At 32.5% G+C, this 18,261-nt stretch overlaps 1 protein-coding gene across 1 annotated transcript; it reads left to right on the top strand.

Moving 5' to 3' along the window:
- The first annotated feature begins 4,150 nt into the window (after positions 1–4,150).
- LOC143181087 (lipase 3) lies at positions 4,151–16,044 on the top strand. Its single transcript, XM_076381299.1, has 7 exons — positions 4,151–4,246; positions 8,568–8,881; positions 8,998–9,244; positions 13,904–14,062; positions 14,827–14,911; positions 14,977–15,119; positions 15,895–16,044. The coding sequence occupies exons 1-7, from the start codon at positions 4,151–4,153 to the stop codon at positions 16,042–16,044; spliced, it is 1,194 nt and encodes a 397-aa protein (XP_076237414.1).
- The last annotated feature ends 2,217 nt before the right edge of the window (positions 16,045–18,261 follow it).

Raw genomic sequence — 18,261 nt, 5'->3', positions numbered from 1 at the left:
CGACTTGTTCTACCTTTGTTGTGCCTGATCTGGATATTGATCGTCGTTAGTAAAATAAGTCTCAAGTCAGACACATTTCAAGTGTATTTTAGGCATTTTTACAACAATGAATAAGTCTCAAATGAAACCCCAAACGCATTTTCATTATTTCTGTGTTTTGTTTTATTTTGACGTGTAGGCTTTAACTCTTTAAAATTTCTGACACCGGTTGTCGAACACCCTGTATACATATGCATATTGTCAGTACATAATATTGAACATGTGCGATCTCACAAAGTTAAAGCGGATTGACTATTCTTTTGTCAAGCTCAATTAATAATGTTATCGTCAATATATTATATTGATCACGTACGGGAATTTAAACAAATTCGAAATTAGGAAAATAATAACTTAATCTTATTATTATATAGACTATACCATATTTCATTTTAAATTAAATCCCAGCCGTCGAAGAAAAAGTGATTAATTTGGTGCAGAATGAACCGTGTATTAATGTATCTAATATTTGAGTATTTCGTTATACATTAATAATCATTCAAGCTGAAATATGAATAATAGAACATATTTCGAAATACATATACACATATTTTGGGATCCGAGTACCCATGTATTAAATGCTACACGGATTCAAACACAGATATACTAAGTTATTTTTAATTTAAAGCAGACGTGACAATTTAAAATCACTTAAATTTTAAACACAAGCATGTTTCTTAAATGTAGTGATATATGAATATCTGTCACTGATAAGAAATCTTAGCAAGTGGACGTGGACGGCAAGTGGTACCCAACATTGTTTGACACTGCGGCCAGCAGCTCTGTCCAAAATGTATACGACGGATTTCAATATGCATGTGATCCACTGGATTTGTTTTCTCATTATCTTCACGATGTGTGCGTTAAACGCAGCGTCTGACCATCGCGCCGCGACAAACGTGTTTAGGAATTTCCAGCTGTAAATTCTTAAAATTATCTATGCATTTGTAAAAACAAAAGAAGCCAGCAATGTCTCTATCTAGCCACTAATGTGACAAAAACGAGAAAATCTGTGGTAACTATTTAGAAGTCTGATCTCCTTATCGATTTTGATGGCCTTAAAATATGCTGTCAAAGTTACCATTCTGGACAACTTTTTTCTATATATGTAACAACCGCTCGGCTTTATTTTTTGAGTTATACATGAACATACGTTCGGTTGTGTTTATCATATTCTGCTGGTTACGAGTAGTAACCAAGTTACTACCTAATTCATACTTAACCCAAGTCCGACCAAATCATTCTAAATTCCTATAATTTAAGAGTAAATTAAGTAACATAAGTACAGCATAAAAAGCAGGGAAAAATGGGTGAACGCCGGTCGCTTAAAGAAAGTTTTCTGAAAATACCCTTCTAAATAATTTCTGTATTGCCAGGCTTAACAGTAAAAAGAGCATAACTTAAAAGTAAGATTAGCATAAAACAAAGCTATGTATCAAATTTTTGATTAACCGATATTCCTCCAGTTTCTCCTAATGAGTTACACAGATTTTTTTTATACTTTCGACCGATATTTAATATTACATAACTAGTTATAACTTTTATTAACTTTAAATAATTATGGCCTTTAGATTTCTTCAAAAGATTAAATTTCATAAACAATGAGAGTATGTTTATCTATTGTAAACAATTTTAAGAAGCACATATTCAAAGTACAAGTCATTGAAGACTAACATGACAAAAAGTATTAATAAAGGATTATCCGTGAAATAAGATTTATCGACATAATTGGGGGCAGACTCCTTGTGTTTTGAGCTGTGTGCGTGCGCTCACACAAGCAAAGAAAGTCATACACGTATACGCGATGAGTAAGAGAGACAAACGGTTTCGCAAATTACACTTTACGTCTCGACTCTTGCATGAATGAATTTTTCACGGGTACAGAACCTACGAGTAGACTTCACTACAGGGTGCTCTGGTCCGTTTAAACTCCAATAAACGCTATACGTTGAGAAAACTGTAAAATTACAAACTGTAAGCATGAAACAGACGCTGTTGTAAACTAGCAAGATGGCTGCCGAAGTGACATTTTTGCAAATATCTCATGATTTAATGGTTTTTTCACTCATAGCACACCAGACCACCCTTCCTTGAATTAGCACAATATCGTAGAAATGCGATTTTCCTCAATTTAACACTTCTTGAAAAATAGTTCAACGATTTGCCGTTAGAGGCGTTGATGGAATATCTCAATCAATTTGGTCATATTACCATCAGCATCGATGAAAATACAGATCAATCGGTAAATGTAATCTAGAATTTGCCAGCTGAATGGCGTATTCATCGAATACACGAATACAGACGCAAGAAAGGCTTAGTTGCCAAAACGTATTGAAAGTTTGGTCACGCTGTTACCACATATATGTATATACATATTACAATTCTGCCCATCAGGAAAACTTGAACGAATCCAACTCTAGCCGAGATTTTGATTCTTACTAATAAGGGAACATCGCGAGGTGAAAGCCTCTGATTTTGATAAAACTTTGTAGGATTGTAGAATAACCGAAAATATTCGACAAGTATTTTTTTAATGCTTCTAATTCATCTAAAGGGTGTGGAAACCACCCCCAAAGTTGGGGGTGGAAAACATATTTCGTTTAATATCTCCAAAACTAGTACGTGTAGCAAAATGGTATAAATGGGGCGATTGTGTATCTTTGAACGACGAATCCACCTATGTAAACAGGTTTTAGAAATATCAATTTATTTAAAACATATATTAAAAAATAGTATATTGTCGTTATTTTCACTGACTACATGCTGATCGATCGTTTTGCAAATTTGTATGCAAATACTATGAATCAAAACACAAAATACGGCTAAAATAGAATTTTGAATTTTTACGTTATAAACAAAATAACATTCCTAGTTAGACTACATTTTGTGCGAAATTGGTCGCTAAAACGAGTGATTTTACGAAAAACATATATTCCTATAATATTTTTGTCATTATATTATGATACATGTTGTTTATTGTTCATTTATTGTATAAATAATAACATTGCTAATGAATACTCGCAACGTCTTGCACTCGTTGCAAACAGTACGAGAGGTTCAGCGTGAGTGACCCTTGCATCGATGAAAATGTAACAAGTAAAGGTGGTTTACAAATCATTAGTCTTCAATAGTTATTATTTACTATAAACAAACAATTGAAATTGTTCCACAAATTATAGTTTAATCCACTAATTTTATACAAAAGTACCTTAGTTGAGTGAGAATTAGGCATTCCCTCATAATCTACAGGTGCCGGTTTCGAATCTCGTGGTAGCTTTTAATTTTTTTTGTTTTCAACTTTTATTCTAAATAATTCTAATTAAGGGAGGGGAGGGGCCGTTATAATAATATATTTATTTTTAAATAAAAAATAATAAAGATAACAATTTCGTTTTTTTGCTTCTAAATTTAACCCTTAAAGGGTTAAAAAGTATGAATGAATTAATGAATGAATAGCATGAATTTAATAAATTATTTATTCTATATATATAAGTTTTACGATTTCACGCATTAGTATATATGCCCATAATTATGAAAGTGGTCTAAATCGTATATTTCTTATTTTAGGATATTAATAGGATTACATTTGAATAAATTAGAAAATATTTCTATATTATGTAACATTGTAATTTTGAATTTTATTAGTCTTGATTAATGAAAATTTATTATGAATGTGAAATTTTGTATGAATCTCATACGTAAATATTGTTTTTAAAGTTTGAATTGACTTAAACCACTTTCATAATTATGGGCACATATGTATTGTTTCATTCGTGATACTCTTTCTTTCTCGCTCGCACCGTCCTTTTCTATATTCCGTACGAAGCAACATATCAACTCGAGGCGTATTTAGTAGAGATTTACTGATGGATAAAATTGTAATTGATGTGGCAACAGCATGACAGAACATTCCTACGATGCGATTTGGCAATTATACCTTCGTACTTCTCATTTGTAATTCAACAGGATAAAGCTAGGTGCCACATTATCAAATGTCTCATGTATAAATTATACGTTTTCACTAATGCCCGTTTCTTCGCAACAGCGCTTCAATCGATTCGGAGTAGGCCCCGAAGGAGTCTGCCCCCTTAAATATGCAATAAATAAGCAAATCATGTACATATCTTTGAAAAACAAAATACTGCTTACATACATGTGTATGTATATGTATGTTCTCACGCGAAATCTTGTAGCGCCATTCAAAGCAATTGTTTGAAAATACAAGATAGTGTCAGTGACTAAAATTAAAACAATTAAACTATTGCAATATTTCAAGTAACCTATTGATAAATTAGAAATATTAAGTTTTAATAACAACATTGCACTGGGTGTTTCACTTAACATGTTACCCGACTGTGACTTCCTCAAAACTAGAGAAAGCTTTGGAAATAATTTATGAAAAAACTACAAATACGATTTTATTAATTTTTGGTAACTTATTAATATACATCTCAATAAATATACATGGAAAATTATATAAGAAAATATTAATATTTGTTAAAGTTATGTAACTCCGCATCCAACGTTGTTTTTCGGAATGGTGTACCTGATTTTGGTCTCCCGATTAATCTGATATAAGAAGACAAATTTTTTTTATAAACTAGTTTGTGTTTGCTATGGCATGACCGAGTCTTTCTTTTATCTTGTTTAATTACTGAGAAAAAAATGTTTGAACTTTTTTCGCGATTCTATCACACAACTTTGCACTGTTATTGTTTATATTTCGTAAATAAAAATGTTATCAAAAAAATCGTCGGTTGCGCTATAGCAACTATAACTTTATCTATAAAAAAAATTGTTTTTCTGTACCAAATCAGTCAGGTGGCTAAAATTACAAACACCATTTGGCCGCGCATGAATAACGACGTTGGAAGTAAAGTTACATAACTTCAGCAAATATTATTATTTTCTTATACAATTTTCCATATATATTTATTGAGATGTATATTAATAAGTTACCAAAAATTAATAAAATCGTATTTGTAGTTTTTTTTAGAAATCATTTCCAAAGTTTTCACTAGTTTTGAGGGAGTCATAGTAGGAAAGCCTCTTCACCACTCAGTACCACTCTTATCTTTTATGGTTAAAATTGGGTGCTTGATGTAAATAGTGAATATTGTGATAAAACGATTAATGAAGTGGAAAAGTTATTTTAACAAGTACTCAAAATGTTGTCCTTCATATTCCAATGTTTGTGAGTTTTTGTACTTAAACTCACATGAAACTTATGTAAGTCATAGTATTATAGATCGTTGGATTTATTTTGGTTTCAGCTATCGTGCCATACTGAAAAAAATATCTAATCTCATTTAAAAAGATATCGATGAGTTTGAAATCTCGAAAAAAATGACTTTGAGAAAAACTGTTTACCCATCATAATTTATAACTTCGAATCAAACAATGTTTTTTCTGACATTCTTTCCTATCAATAAAGATAAGAGAGATGTAGGTACTGCTCTTCAACTTTTTTTTCAAATATTTTGTGATATTCAAATACGTGGATTTCTGTAATAAAAACACGTAATCACAATCAGAAAATGAAATTGCTATAAAATGTATTCCTTGTTGGGAACAAACAGGACCATATAATCCTCAGAACCAAAAGAACATATTTTGATGTTCCCTTACATTTTTTCTATAGAAAAAATAACTGGTAAAATAATTGGTTACGGCGTATCTTTTAACGCGTTTAAGTTGAGCAAACTTAAAAAAAAATACGAGTAAACACTACTTTCTTAAATAACGTATTTTTGCAAAAACTTGTTATTAGAAACACTCCCCAAAAAGTAGATACATGTACATCCATTGACAAAAAAGTAAATTTGTTTCTTCTTTGAATCAGCATATTTTGTGTTTACAAATCCGAGACCTTGAATATTAAAATATTCAAAAATTAATTATGATCAATATACAAAACAATCAATTTAAGAAATGATTGAAATGTCAAGGTGTTATCGGAAGTGATAATAATCGTTTGGTTGCTCAACTTTCCCATTAAATCCATGTATGCCAGATTGTTTCGATAATAATTGTTTTCTCTTTCACTGTGAAATGTTTATCAGATAAGGATCACGTAAACAATGATTGTTTGCAGCGTACGAAACTTAATTTCAGTTTTCTTGATTGATATTCTGTTAGTCGATAATCCGTCAATCCTCTTTGCGGAAATATAATACGCATCAGGTACTTTATATAGAAGCCACAATCCTAAAATCATGAGTGGTTTGTGATGATGTATCATCCTACAGTCATGCTCGCGATATTTTTGATCTTCTGTTGTGCTGCAACGGTTACGGTTGGTATACCTCTTCAAGAGGAGAGCTATGATCTGGGCGAAGTTGTTGCTTATGATGACGAAATGTATTTCTCTTCTGTTCCAAACCCTGTAAGTAGATTCTTATAGTTATTTTGCTAGATTAATTAATTTTTTTGTATTTATTGAATATTAAAATATCACTTGTGGAAATAATTACTGTAGGTGTAGATAACTGATATTTTGTAACTAGCACCAAGTATTCCTAATCGTCCGTATTAAAACTCTATAAGTGGATTTTTGCACCTATTTTGCTATCTATATCTTCTACAAAAATTCTAAAATTTCATGAATTAAGTTTTTAGAAACTTAACATTTCTTAGCTCAATAATCCATGTGGTAACCTTGCTTTTCCTTACGAACACAACCATGGAAAAATCCAAAAAGGTATCTAAGGGGCCTACAGGATTTCCACCACCACCTACCCTCTCAAGAGGGGCCGATGCTTGCCTGCGTTGAGAGGGCAGATTTTGGTTGACTGTCGAACTGTACGCACTGTTGTAATAAAGCAATCTTTTAGTTAACATACAAGTTAATTCCTGGGAATCTAACAAAGTCAACTATAATGAACCGTAAACGATTGATACGTAGGTACTTTATAATATCCAATATATTACATTTCAATTTATTCTTCACCTATTGTGTGAAAAATTCATTCATTTTGGAAACAATTTTATTAAACATATGACGATGTACATCGAACTCTCTATTATTTTTATAAAGACACTTAGAAATACACAGTTACTAACACTAATCTGATCCTTATTTAATCCTATTCTTGGAATCCCAGGGATAATTAACTTAAGTGTTAATTATAAAATACTTTATTACTACAACAGTGTGTACAGTTCGACAGTCAACCAAAATCTGCTCTCCTCACCGAAAGCGAGTGAGGGTCACCCTTAACACGTTGAGCGCTACGCGTATTTCTAAGACAATCCCGTTCAGGCCACGCGCGCCGCTTCGATTGAAGAGCTGGTATTGAAGGACCGGTGTTTCCGATCGCAGTAGAACATAGTGTACGTTTGGAACGTGATACCTATAGTCATTGATTCAACAAGTTCGAAAGTACTGTAAATTATGTTATGACAAAAATGTAAGAAAAGATGGTAGAGTGATGGCAAGGAGAAAGACCAAGCGTGTTGTAACATTTTGTGATACTTGTGAAGGAAAACCATTTTTATGTTTGCCATGTTACAATGAATCCCATTAATCCTGTAATGATACCAAATTAAGTAAATTTTAAATAAATTTTCTGTAATTCCGTAAAATAGTGTAAAATTTTATAGTTCTCATGTTACACGCTGTCAGCCACCGATGGGTGACGCGGCCTAAACGGAAAGTCTAGTGTCAGCCACCGATGGCTGACATGGCGCTCAACGTGTTAAGGGGGTAGGTGGTGGTGGAAGCCCTGTAGGCCTCTTGAATGAGTTTTATGGGTTTATCCAAGGTTGCGCTTGGAAGGAAAAGCAAGGTTGTTTCACTATTATGATAGAAAATGCTAGGTTTTCAACACTATTTATTACGGTTGTATTATTAAAAAATATCGAAAGCTATTGTTAAGTAAACCAAGTATAATGTTGATAACAATTTGATGTTGCTTATTGTGGAAAAAGTTCTATCAATTGAGAACATTTCTGAAAGAGGGACCCATAAGTCAAAATGGTAAATTGAATGCGGAAATAATTCGAGCATAAATTAATCATTTTTCAATAGTGGGGAAAAAATTTTACATTTATTCTAGCCGTCTGTTGGATATTTATCGTGATAATATTGCAGCTATATCATCTGCGTTCTAAATGTTAAACGCGTATTTTCGAAACCATGTTTTTTAAACTGACCGGAACAATAATTTAGTACATGTTCATCTGATTTGCTTCAAATTTTAGATAGTGATTCCTAATACTATTCTTTTGAGTTGCCCATACGAAATTTTTGATTCAATGATATATATTTTTACCTCTCTCTACCTCCTCTACCACCTCTACCATCTCTACCACCTGTATGTAAATTCGTTATTGTGTGAACGTAAATCTAAGTAACCTATTTCTTAAGCGTTAACAATTAATCTTACTACACAAGTACACTGGTAAATATTTAATACCTCATTTGCATAACTACTCACCTTATAAGCTTAATCAATATGATAGGTTTAATAGACAAATAACTAGTTGCTAAACAGTTATACTTTAGTTTCTTCTGTTTTTTTTTCTCTCAGGCAGAACGAGTAAGACTAGAAGGTTACACGGCTGAAACTCATGAAGCTGTGACTGAGGACGGATACATCCTACAGTTATTCAGAATTACAGGTTCTAAGAGGAGTCCTCCTACTAAGAAGAAACCAGTCGTACTTCTTCTTCATGGACTTATGGACTGCTCTGCTACCTGGGTGATAGGATGTCCTCAAAAGAGTTTAGGGTATATACTGGCTGACTGGGGATACGACGTATGGCTAGGTAATGCACGTGGCTCGAGGTATTCGAGAAAACACAAGTGGATGACCACTAAGGAGAAGAAGTATTGGTTGTTCAGGTGAGATGAGCAAATGTGCTGCTTGAATGAGATTATCTCGATATCACTTGAGTGATATGATCGCAAGATTATTAGAGATAACGTGAGAATATAATTGAATGTGTATTTTTGTGAAGTTGGCACGAGATTGGTGTGTTCGATATACCTGCAATGATTGACGTTGCCCTAAAGGTGAGCAAAAAAGAGAAGCTTATGTATATAGGGCACAGTCAAGGAAGCACCTCTTTCTTCGTAATGGCTAGTTTGAGATCCGAATACCAGGAGAAGGTTGAGGCAATGTTCGCTTTAGCGCCACCTATTTACATGGGCAAAATGTCTCATCCCGTATTTAGACTTTTGGCTCCTTTCGCTAACGATATCAAGGTAAAGCATCACATAAACTATGTGGTTAGATAGTTGTTTAAAAAACAAATAAGTACATATTTACGAGTGGACAAATGAGTTGAAAACGCATATGTATTTTGACGAGGAAGCCGAAATATCGTAGGCTTTGACCTTCCGGAGATATAGTTGAATCAGTCGACACCCATGAATATTCGGTTATCACGTATAATAGGTAACAGTTACTGTACTTAACAAACTAAAACAGCATAATAATATTAAATTATTATGAGTTTTATCATTTATAAATTTTCAAAATTTAAAGTTGTTTCTTTTGCTTTTTAAATAAATTTATACTTACAATCAGAAAGTATTAAAGACTAATAATTATATACTAATACAATACTTCTTTTCTTGCCAGTTATCACACAATACAATCACTGTAGAATTGAGTTACTTCAATAGTTACTTCAAATAAGAATATTTTTAGTTACTTTGTACATTAATACGCGTAACAAATTTTAATAAATGTAATAATTTAAACATTATCGGATTGTGATAATGAGCTGTGTATAATTTCTCAAATTACAAATTTAATATATGTAGCAAGGAACCATATTATAACGTCATCATTTCAATTATTTTTCGTATGAGTGATTAAAACTTTTTTGTCATAGATGACATGATTCCACAGGACCTTCAAGGTGATGACATTTGCTTTATCTATGTCTTTCTTTTAGCAAGTTTTCAAAGTCATCCTCTACCTTTTTATGTATAGCCATATAATTTTGCCCATCAGCTAGCAGGCATTGAAACGAATTCAATGAACTCAGACAAAATTCACAGACTTCGCTTACAAACAAGAGACAGGGAGATTGAAAATCTAATATAGCAATTTCGTAACTTCAAACTCCATCCACAGATGTTCCACCTTTTCACTTTCGTTCGCCTACTCAACATGTCGCAATATCCTGAACATACCATTCACCAATTTATCGTTTAAACTAATGTTCTGTGTCAACACATACGGATGACTCGTCTATAACGCTACTACTCACAAAAACCCACCCTCTTACCGATCTCAAAAAGATTTTCAATCTTGAAAGTGTAAGCAATTATTTCTGTTTCGCGTACAGAAGTGCACACACGTTGGCGATCAGTATTTTGAACTCCTACTGTAAAATTATGTAAGTTCGAAACTCAAAATTATGGATATCGTACACCATCTAGTTTGTATGAAACTACTTTTCGCTTGAAAGTTTTTATCGCCATAACCTTTCATTAGATAAAAAAAGATGCTTATTTTTGCGTCCGTTGAATTCGTCCCGATGGCTACTAGCTGATGAGAAAAATTATATGGTTATGCATAAAAAAGTTGAGTGTGACCTTGAAAACTTTCTAAAAAAGAGACACGAAAAATCAAATATCATCACCTTGAAGGTTCTTCGGAATCATGTCATCTATGATTAAAAGTTTTAATCATTTATAAGGAAAATAATTGAGGTACTTCGTCTTGTATCTCGCATAATTATAGTCAACGTTTTTTGAAAGAGATAAGACTTTCAAAATTCTTAGAATTTTTAACAATTTCTTATGTTAAATATTATAACAGCATTATATAGAATCATATAATGTGAAGTACAATGTTTCTTTATAGTGATTGTATACAGAATGGTCGACAATAAGTCTTCGAAATTTTGAACGGAGATTTTACAAGTCAAAATATGTAGGACAAAAATCAGGAATGACGAAATTGCATTTGGAGCTTCGTGTCAGAGCTATTAAATTATCGTAAATACGTTTAAAATTCACATGTTTGTCTAACTTTGGACTTATTCTACTGCCGGAACGTATAAAGGTGTATTCGCACATTCGTTTTTCAATGGAGCAGTTCACCCTCATCCGTCTGGCAAAATGCCAAATGCTTCCAAATACTTAACATTTTTCTTTCGTTTCGTCCAATTCCGTTCGATGCCGTCCAGTGTCGTCCAATAAGCAGAAATATTTTTTCCTTGTTTTTGAATGGAGAGTTCACACTTTGCCCGTTCTGTTCTGGCCGGTCTGGGCCGTTGCTGTCCGAGAAAGCTAAATATCGTTAGCAACGATACTCCTTGCCGGAGACCCACAGAAGGCGTTTTGAAATCGGTCGAAGCAGAGCCTTTTTATGAGCGTGATGGGTTCTGGAGTCGAACGTCTTGAAAGACTACGGGAGGAGTGACATAAAAAGAGTACCTATGTATATTTCTCAGGAGATCTTCATGAAAGTGCCACTAACAAATTCTTTGCGTTCTCTTGATAACAATTATACCAAACATGATTAATAATTTAGTTATTTTGGAATTAATAATTCCGAATATTTTTCATAATTGTAATGAAAAGAGTGGGTATTTCAATTTCATATGATACCAAAACTACCGATTCCGAATGTTTTTATATAATATAATTATATATCTTTCCACGCCAACTCAACCACTTTGGATCTTCAATGTTAGAGATTTTAACGATATTGAAATACATTGCAGTGTACATGTAATTAGGGGAGGGAATTTAAAGCGTCAGTTTTTTAACTTGACAATTATTATTTAAAAAATACAAACCCACAAAATTTGCAGTTTTTATTAATATTTACGCATAGTGCGTTCGCAAATGATTTATCTCCAAAATCATTAAAAAGAAACAGACTTAGACTTTTCTTTGCTTTCATCACGCAAGTTAGATTTCTCAAAATACATTTATCGTGTATTACAAAAAAGATTTTTATAACAAAAATAATAAACACGTATGTATTTGTTTTGAAAAGTTGATTACCGGTCAAGGTCTCAAAAATTTGAAAAAATGATTTCCTTATTCTGTAGTTTTTCGCTTTCCAAGAAACTTATTCAATTGATGGATACTCAAAAATTATAGTCAGGACAGGCTGTCAGGTTGCAGTGCTCTCCATTCAGGCCCGATGCAGACAAGCGACTTCTTTTCTTGTTTACTCACTAGAAAATAATAAATACAGGCATATAATTATGCGGTGAAAAGACTCTCGTCTACATCGAGCATTAAAAGAAAATAGATGGACTCGGCCGGTGCCGAACGGAAATAGACGGAAACCAACGAAAACGGACGAATGGGTATGGATAGACAGACACGGATGGATAGGTGTGAATAGACACTTTAGAGAAAATTTGTTAATATCCATCTCAATAAACATAGGTACATTGAAACTTGCGCCTTCAATTTTTGTCTTATTTTGTCGGGTAAAACCATCTTCCAGTTTTCTTTTACCTGACAGTGAGTTCTTCGTATAGAGAAGATAGTCTAAATATGAGTTACTACTTTTGTTTCAGAGTTGATTGCTGAAACTGTTGAAGATATTTCAGCTTTCATAGATCGTACAAGTACTTCAAAAGTGATACACTAAGAAAACGTAATTTTTGAATTACAGCTATAAATCAGTTTGGTGAATAGACTTTTATTTATTATAAAAAGTTTACTAGTTAAACATCAAAATTATAGAATTTAGTCAAACAACTTTTCAAATATAAATTACAGATTATTTAAATAATATCAAGAAAATCATATAATCCAAGTAACACATAATTATTTTTTAATCTAATCGTTCAAGTAAGGTAAATTTCATTATGTAAAACTACTCTTTATGTCAATATTATGTATTTAGTAAATAATTCTCTTCTCAAGTCATAATTAGTTTTCTGCTTCCCCTGAAAAACATACTTTTTTAAATTGTGTTACTTTTGAAATACATGTGTGATACATGTACCTAAAACATGTTAATTTTATGATATAGGATTGAAATATGCTGAACAAAAGTAATGTTTGTTTCAAATTATAAATTTAGAATAAGAATGAAAATGTGGTCCTAATATGGGTTACTTATAAAATAATCGAAAAGAGAAGTGAGAACTGCTTTTTTCATATAAATTTAAATTCTGATGGTCTATTTGCAATAGTTATAAATAAGTATACATGTAGTACATATATCTTTTTCAACTTCAGCATCTGCACAAGTATTACGTGTCCACATACAACACTGAAAACATTTGACCCAACTTCTCCATCTGTGTCTTCAAAGGATCGTCTCTCAAAAAACATGCAACTCGCATCTTCGTCGTCGGGTACTCTTTTTGATAAATTCCAAGGCGGTAGCCTACATTTAGACTATTTTCTCAATAACACTTAGACCACCGTCGGCTATTACTACGGGATGATATTTATTATAAGAAATTATGTTAAAACAAGTTCTCAATGTCAGCAGTATAGTATTCTTAGTAAATTAACTCTTGCTTCAACAGATTAATTTTAAAAAATGAAATAAACATACGTATCTACAAAAACTTTTACGATTGTGGAATTTCTGACAATGATACGGTTTGTAACAGAGCACGTTAATATAACAAATAATGATTACTATTTGTGCTGTACAAGTTCTTTTATTTTTCAGTCGTAGGTTTATATTGTTCTCGATAAAAGGCAGATCATAATATGGCACTAAATTTGAACTAGCTCAGATTTAGATCCTAACCCATATTTGAATCACTTCCTCTAGCATTCGATAAAACATGCAACTACAAACATAAAATTATGAAAATCATATTACGCACTATATTGTCCGCGTGAAGATTCGAGTAGAAATTATAACTTTTTGCAAACCTTTATTCAAACAGCTTTACATTCATAATAATCTATTTCCAGAAAATAGGAGATCTGATTGGTTTGTACGAGTTCATGCCATCTGATAGATTTATTCAACAGGCAGCAAAATTGCTATGTGATGACACGTCAATTATGCAACCGATATGTCAAACAGGATTAGTAATCTTGGCCGGACCTGGTGAAAAATTATTAAACATGGTAATCGACAGAAGACATTATTTTTAGACGACTTTACAAACTACTTTATAAAACATTTTCCTTCTCTGTTCTCTACTGTAACTTTTGATAGCACCCTTCGTGTTCTTAATGGCTGCTCCTCAGTGGCCATAACCTTGACAATCTTTAAATTGCAATATTTTTGTTCTGAACTTTACTCCTTTTGTAAATTAGATTATAATAATTACTAAACAAATTATTTTGTTATAATGGTTACCCTATCAGACGCTTTGCGGTAATTCTGATATTTTGTACACGTGTGGAAACTTTACAGCACTGTCTTTTTACCCTATTTACTGATGGCTAGATTTTTATGTATTTGTGAGAAATTTCAGTATGCAAAACAGTATAGAACTCATATGATATGCAGAAATGTACAACATATCGAAAGTTGCATGCACTATAGTGTTTTAAAAATGCCATTTTTGTTGATGTATTATGATTTACCTTCTTAAAGATTTAAAGTTTTCATAACTTGCCATTGGACATACAGTTCCTAATTTTGATATGAGGTTTTTGGATGTAAATTGTATTCTTTTGGAAGAAATATTCCAATTTCCATAAGCATTGAAACTTCATTAGCTCAATAAATATTAATATGTCAATCAAGAAAAAAGTAAAGAACATGGCTTACACCCCAAAATCTCATCAGAAAGGCATTCCTTTTCTGAAGAGTGTACTTTCCAATTTGAGATCTAAGGTTTAAAATAATTTATAAATAATTTAACGATATTTTCTATGTATAGACTCTTATTTCCGAAATCGTGCAATATGACCCTGCTGGCGCGTCCACTAGACAATTTGTGCACTACGCTCAAGGCATCAATTCTGGTTAGTAAAAAAAATCGATGATTCAAAACATTGAGCACATAAAGATCAATATTCTTTTTTTGTAGGAAAATTCCGTCAATATGATCATGGATTCATTCAAAACTTAAAGCAATACGGATCAATTAAACCTCCAAATTACCCTATCGAGAATATCAAAATACCTATTTACTTGCACTACAGTGAAAACGACGCCTTTGTTCATCCTGATGTACGTATTTACTTATTTCTTTAAATAAGTACAGTCAATGAAAGAGACAATTTGATGTTGTCAAACAGTTGAAGATGTACATGAAAACATTACCTTTATTATTAAGTCGAGTGTTTGAACAGAAGCATTTAATTTAAAAGCTGAACGACAGTCGAAGCACATTTGATAAATCTGAAGTATTATCCTCCTAGTTAGACTCGTTGATCAACTTCAAAAAAGCCTTTTATGCAAAGTATCGGTCTGAATTTTTCAAGTAAAAAGGTGCTAATATAGTATGTACAGAATTATGATTTTTATCGCAGATTATTTATAATTACGCACAACACTTCGACTAATTTCTTGTTTTTAAGACTTTAGAATTTAAATAGTTTAAAATTTCAAAAGTATCTCAAGTTTCTAGAATTTTATACTTGCAATATGTAAACATTTTTAAACTTCAGGCTGTCAGAAATTGTCATTCAAATTTCCTAATATTTAAGTATTCAAATCTTCGCATTTTTTTATTTTCCAAAATTTGAAACTTTTCTTGTTGCTTTCAATTTACGCATTTCGAGTCCTAGGATAAAATCGCTTATTTCCCTAGTTATTAGAATCAAATAATAGCAAATATAATTTATCGAATAATCTAACAAAGGAAACAATTGTATTTAACATATTAGTTGTTTTACAAGTTAAAATTTTCTCTATTTGTTGACTATTTCATGTACATTAATTAATTTCAAAATTTCTACTTGTATTGTTTTTGTATGTACATAATCTTCTAATATTGCTGCAGGATGTGCGCAAGTTGCATAGGAAGCTTCCCAACAATAAGGTATTCAGGGTTCCAGAAAGATCATTTTCACATATTGATTTTATTTGGAGCGAACCGGTCGATATTTTGTTATACCACGAAATATTAGATATTATGTCAAATCACAGTTAGTGAACTCAATTTAAATTTCTCAGAAATACTATAAATATTTGTCATTCGTTTAAAAATATAGTAAGTCAAGTAATTACTTGTGTTGTAAACTTAACACCTCCATACGCTTCTTTTTGTAAATCTGGTCTTAAAAACTGATATATACCTATACGTAGGGAAGAGATGTCATGAATGTGCCATTTTTATTTAAAAGGTAGATCTAAACACAGATGAGTGTAGTGTGTAGATATGACATTTAATGGACATTTGTGTCTCACGTTCTGAAATACCGACTTCTCAAAAACCGCTTGTTTTCGAGTGCTTTTTACGATTGTCGAACGATGAATGTAGGAAACACATACTGTTTTCATCACTGGCGTTGGTAAGGCCAGTAAACTAGAGACTCTCAAGGGAGAATTCGGTCATCAGCGGGCATGTATGTAGCATCGGAACTGCATGCTAAAGAAAATATAGAAAGATGAAGATATATGGGAAGTATACAGGGTGTAACAAAAATGTTATTGTTCCTTGAAAAGGGTGATTCAGGGGGCGATTTGAAAGAATTTTTTCCTTAGCGAAAATGTTAGTTTTTTGTTCGGAGTACAACCGTAGCGTCTAGCGCGTACGCAACGCTATCGTGGCCGCTCAGGCGGCAAACTCGCGCTCTTCTAATAACTCGTTAACGAAGCCTCATCTAACATTGCTGGTCGGCCGAGCGTTCGCTATTCGCACTCTCTGATTGGTCCGGGTTTTTCGTTAATAATTCGTTAACAAAGCTTCGGAGGATATTTTTGCAAAGGAAAATGTTGTTTAGAATCACCCCAGGAATCTCCCGTTTCCGGTTTTCGCACTTAGTTTGGGACACCCTATATTTCAAAAACGCACATGGCACTGGCCGCAACGGTCGACATCTACGCGCATCGCCTAACCCTCGTGGGCGGCCAGCGGAGGCCCTACGTCCGTCGAAATTGACGCTCGTATTTTGTGCGCTCTTAGGCGCCCAGTCTTAGTGTTCATCGCTTTCGCGGAGACATACATGTACATGTCAGTGGAGTCAGCTGGAGTCTTTCGGCAATTAGCAGCAAGACGTTCGAAGTAACAATAGGTTTATTATTATTATCTATTAACGGGATTATTATTACTATTATTTATTAACTTGATTATTGTTATTATTATTATTATTTATTAACGGAATTATTGTTATTATCATTATTTATTAACGGGATTATTGTTATTATTATTATTTATTAACAGGATTATTATTATTATTATTATTTATTAACGGGATTATTATTAGTATTATTATTTATTAACGGGTCAAGTTCAATATGTACAAGAATTATACATGATTTATAAATTGGTATATACATCAGTATAGAGTTAGACAGATTGAGATGTCTGTTTTATTCACTTATAGGATTTTGTGAAGTTTACGTTTAATTGAGTCAACACTATCAATGAAAAGGTCCAAGTTGTTAGAAGTGCTATTCGCAGTATTTATGATTCTATGTAGAGGATCACGGTACCCACATCCTGAACGTGTATTGTTAGTGTAAAATAAGTTACTGTTTCTCATTATCTTTGGTGGAATATGAATACCTATTTTATTTAATAAGGAGGAAGAATCGATATCACCGCTTAAAATTTTGGTAAGAAAAGATAGGTTTTTAACTTTGCTTCTGGTAAAAAGTGAATACATATTAAGGGTACTTAAAATTGGGGTGTAATCATGATCAGTAAAATCCATTGGCCTTCTAACTTTATGTGATGCAAATCTCAAAAATTTGTGTTGAACCCCTTCAGTTAAATCAATATATTTAGAATACAATGGGGACCACACTTCTAAGGCATATTCCAGCTGTGATCTGATCAATGAGAAATATAATAATTTGAAAGTAAATATGTATATTACGAAAATCAATTGAGAATCGTCTTATTAGTCCTAAGTTTTCCATAGCACAGCTAACAATGTACTGGTAATGTCTTGAGAAGTCAAGTTTGGGGGTGATAATAATTACTCCGAGATCTTTAATCTCTTTTACTTCCAACAAAACATTACCGTCAAAGTTATACGGATACATAATACATTTCGCAGATCATGATGATCTTATGACAAAGCATTTTGAGTATTTTATTGACATCTTGTTCGAGCAGTACCAAATAATAAGATTATTTAGTTCAATGTGCATTCAAGAGCATCTTGAACACAGGAAATAATTTTATAAATCTTCAAGTTAT

Source organism: Calliopsis andreniformis, chromosome 6, assembly GCF_051401765.1.
Source record: "Calliopsis andreniformis isolate RMS-2024a chromosome 6, iyCalAndr_principal, whole genome shotgun sequence".
Lineage (NCBI taxonomy): Eukaryota > Metazoa > Arthropoda > Insecta > Hymenoptera > Andrenidae > Calliopsis > Calliopsis andreniformis.
This window is presented reverse-complemented; position numbering and strand designations above follow the sequence as displayed.

What these genes read in the sequence shown, in the direction of transcription:
- LOC143181087 (XM_076381299.1), top strand. Translation starts at nt 4,151, where the DNA reads ATGTACATATCTTTGAAAAACAAAATACTGCTTACATACATGTGTATG. An exon ending in GTGAAAAATTATTAAACATG is followed by an intron (nt 14,063 to 14,826) that starts GTAATCGACAGA and finishes TTCTATGTATAG; the next exon opens with ACTCTTATTTCCGAAATCGT. An exon ending in ACGCCTTTGTTCATCCTGAT is followed by an intron (nt 15,120 to 15,894) that starts GTACGTATTTAC and finishes ATATTGCTGCAG; the next exon opens with GATGTGCGCAAGTTGCATAG.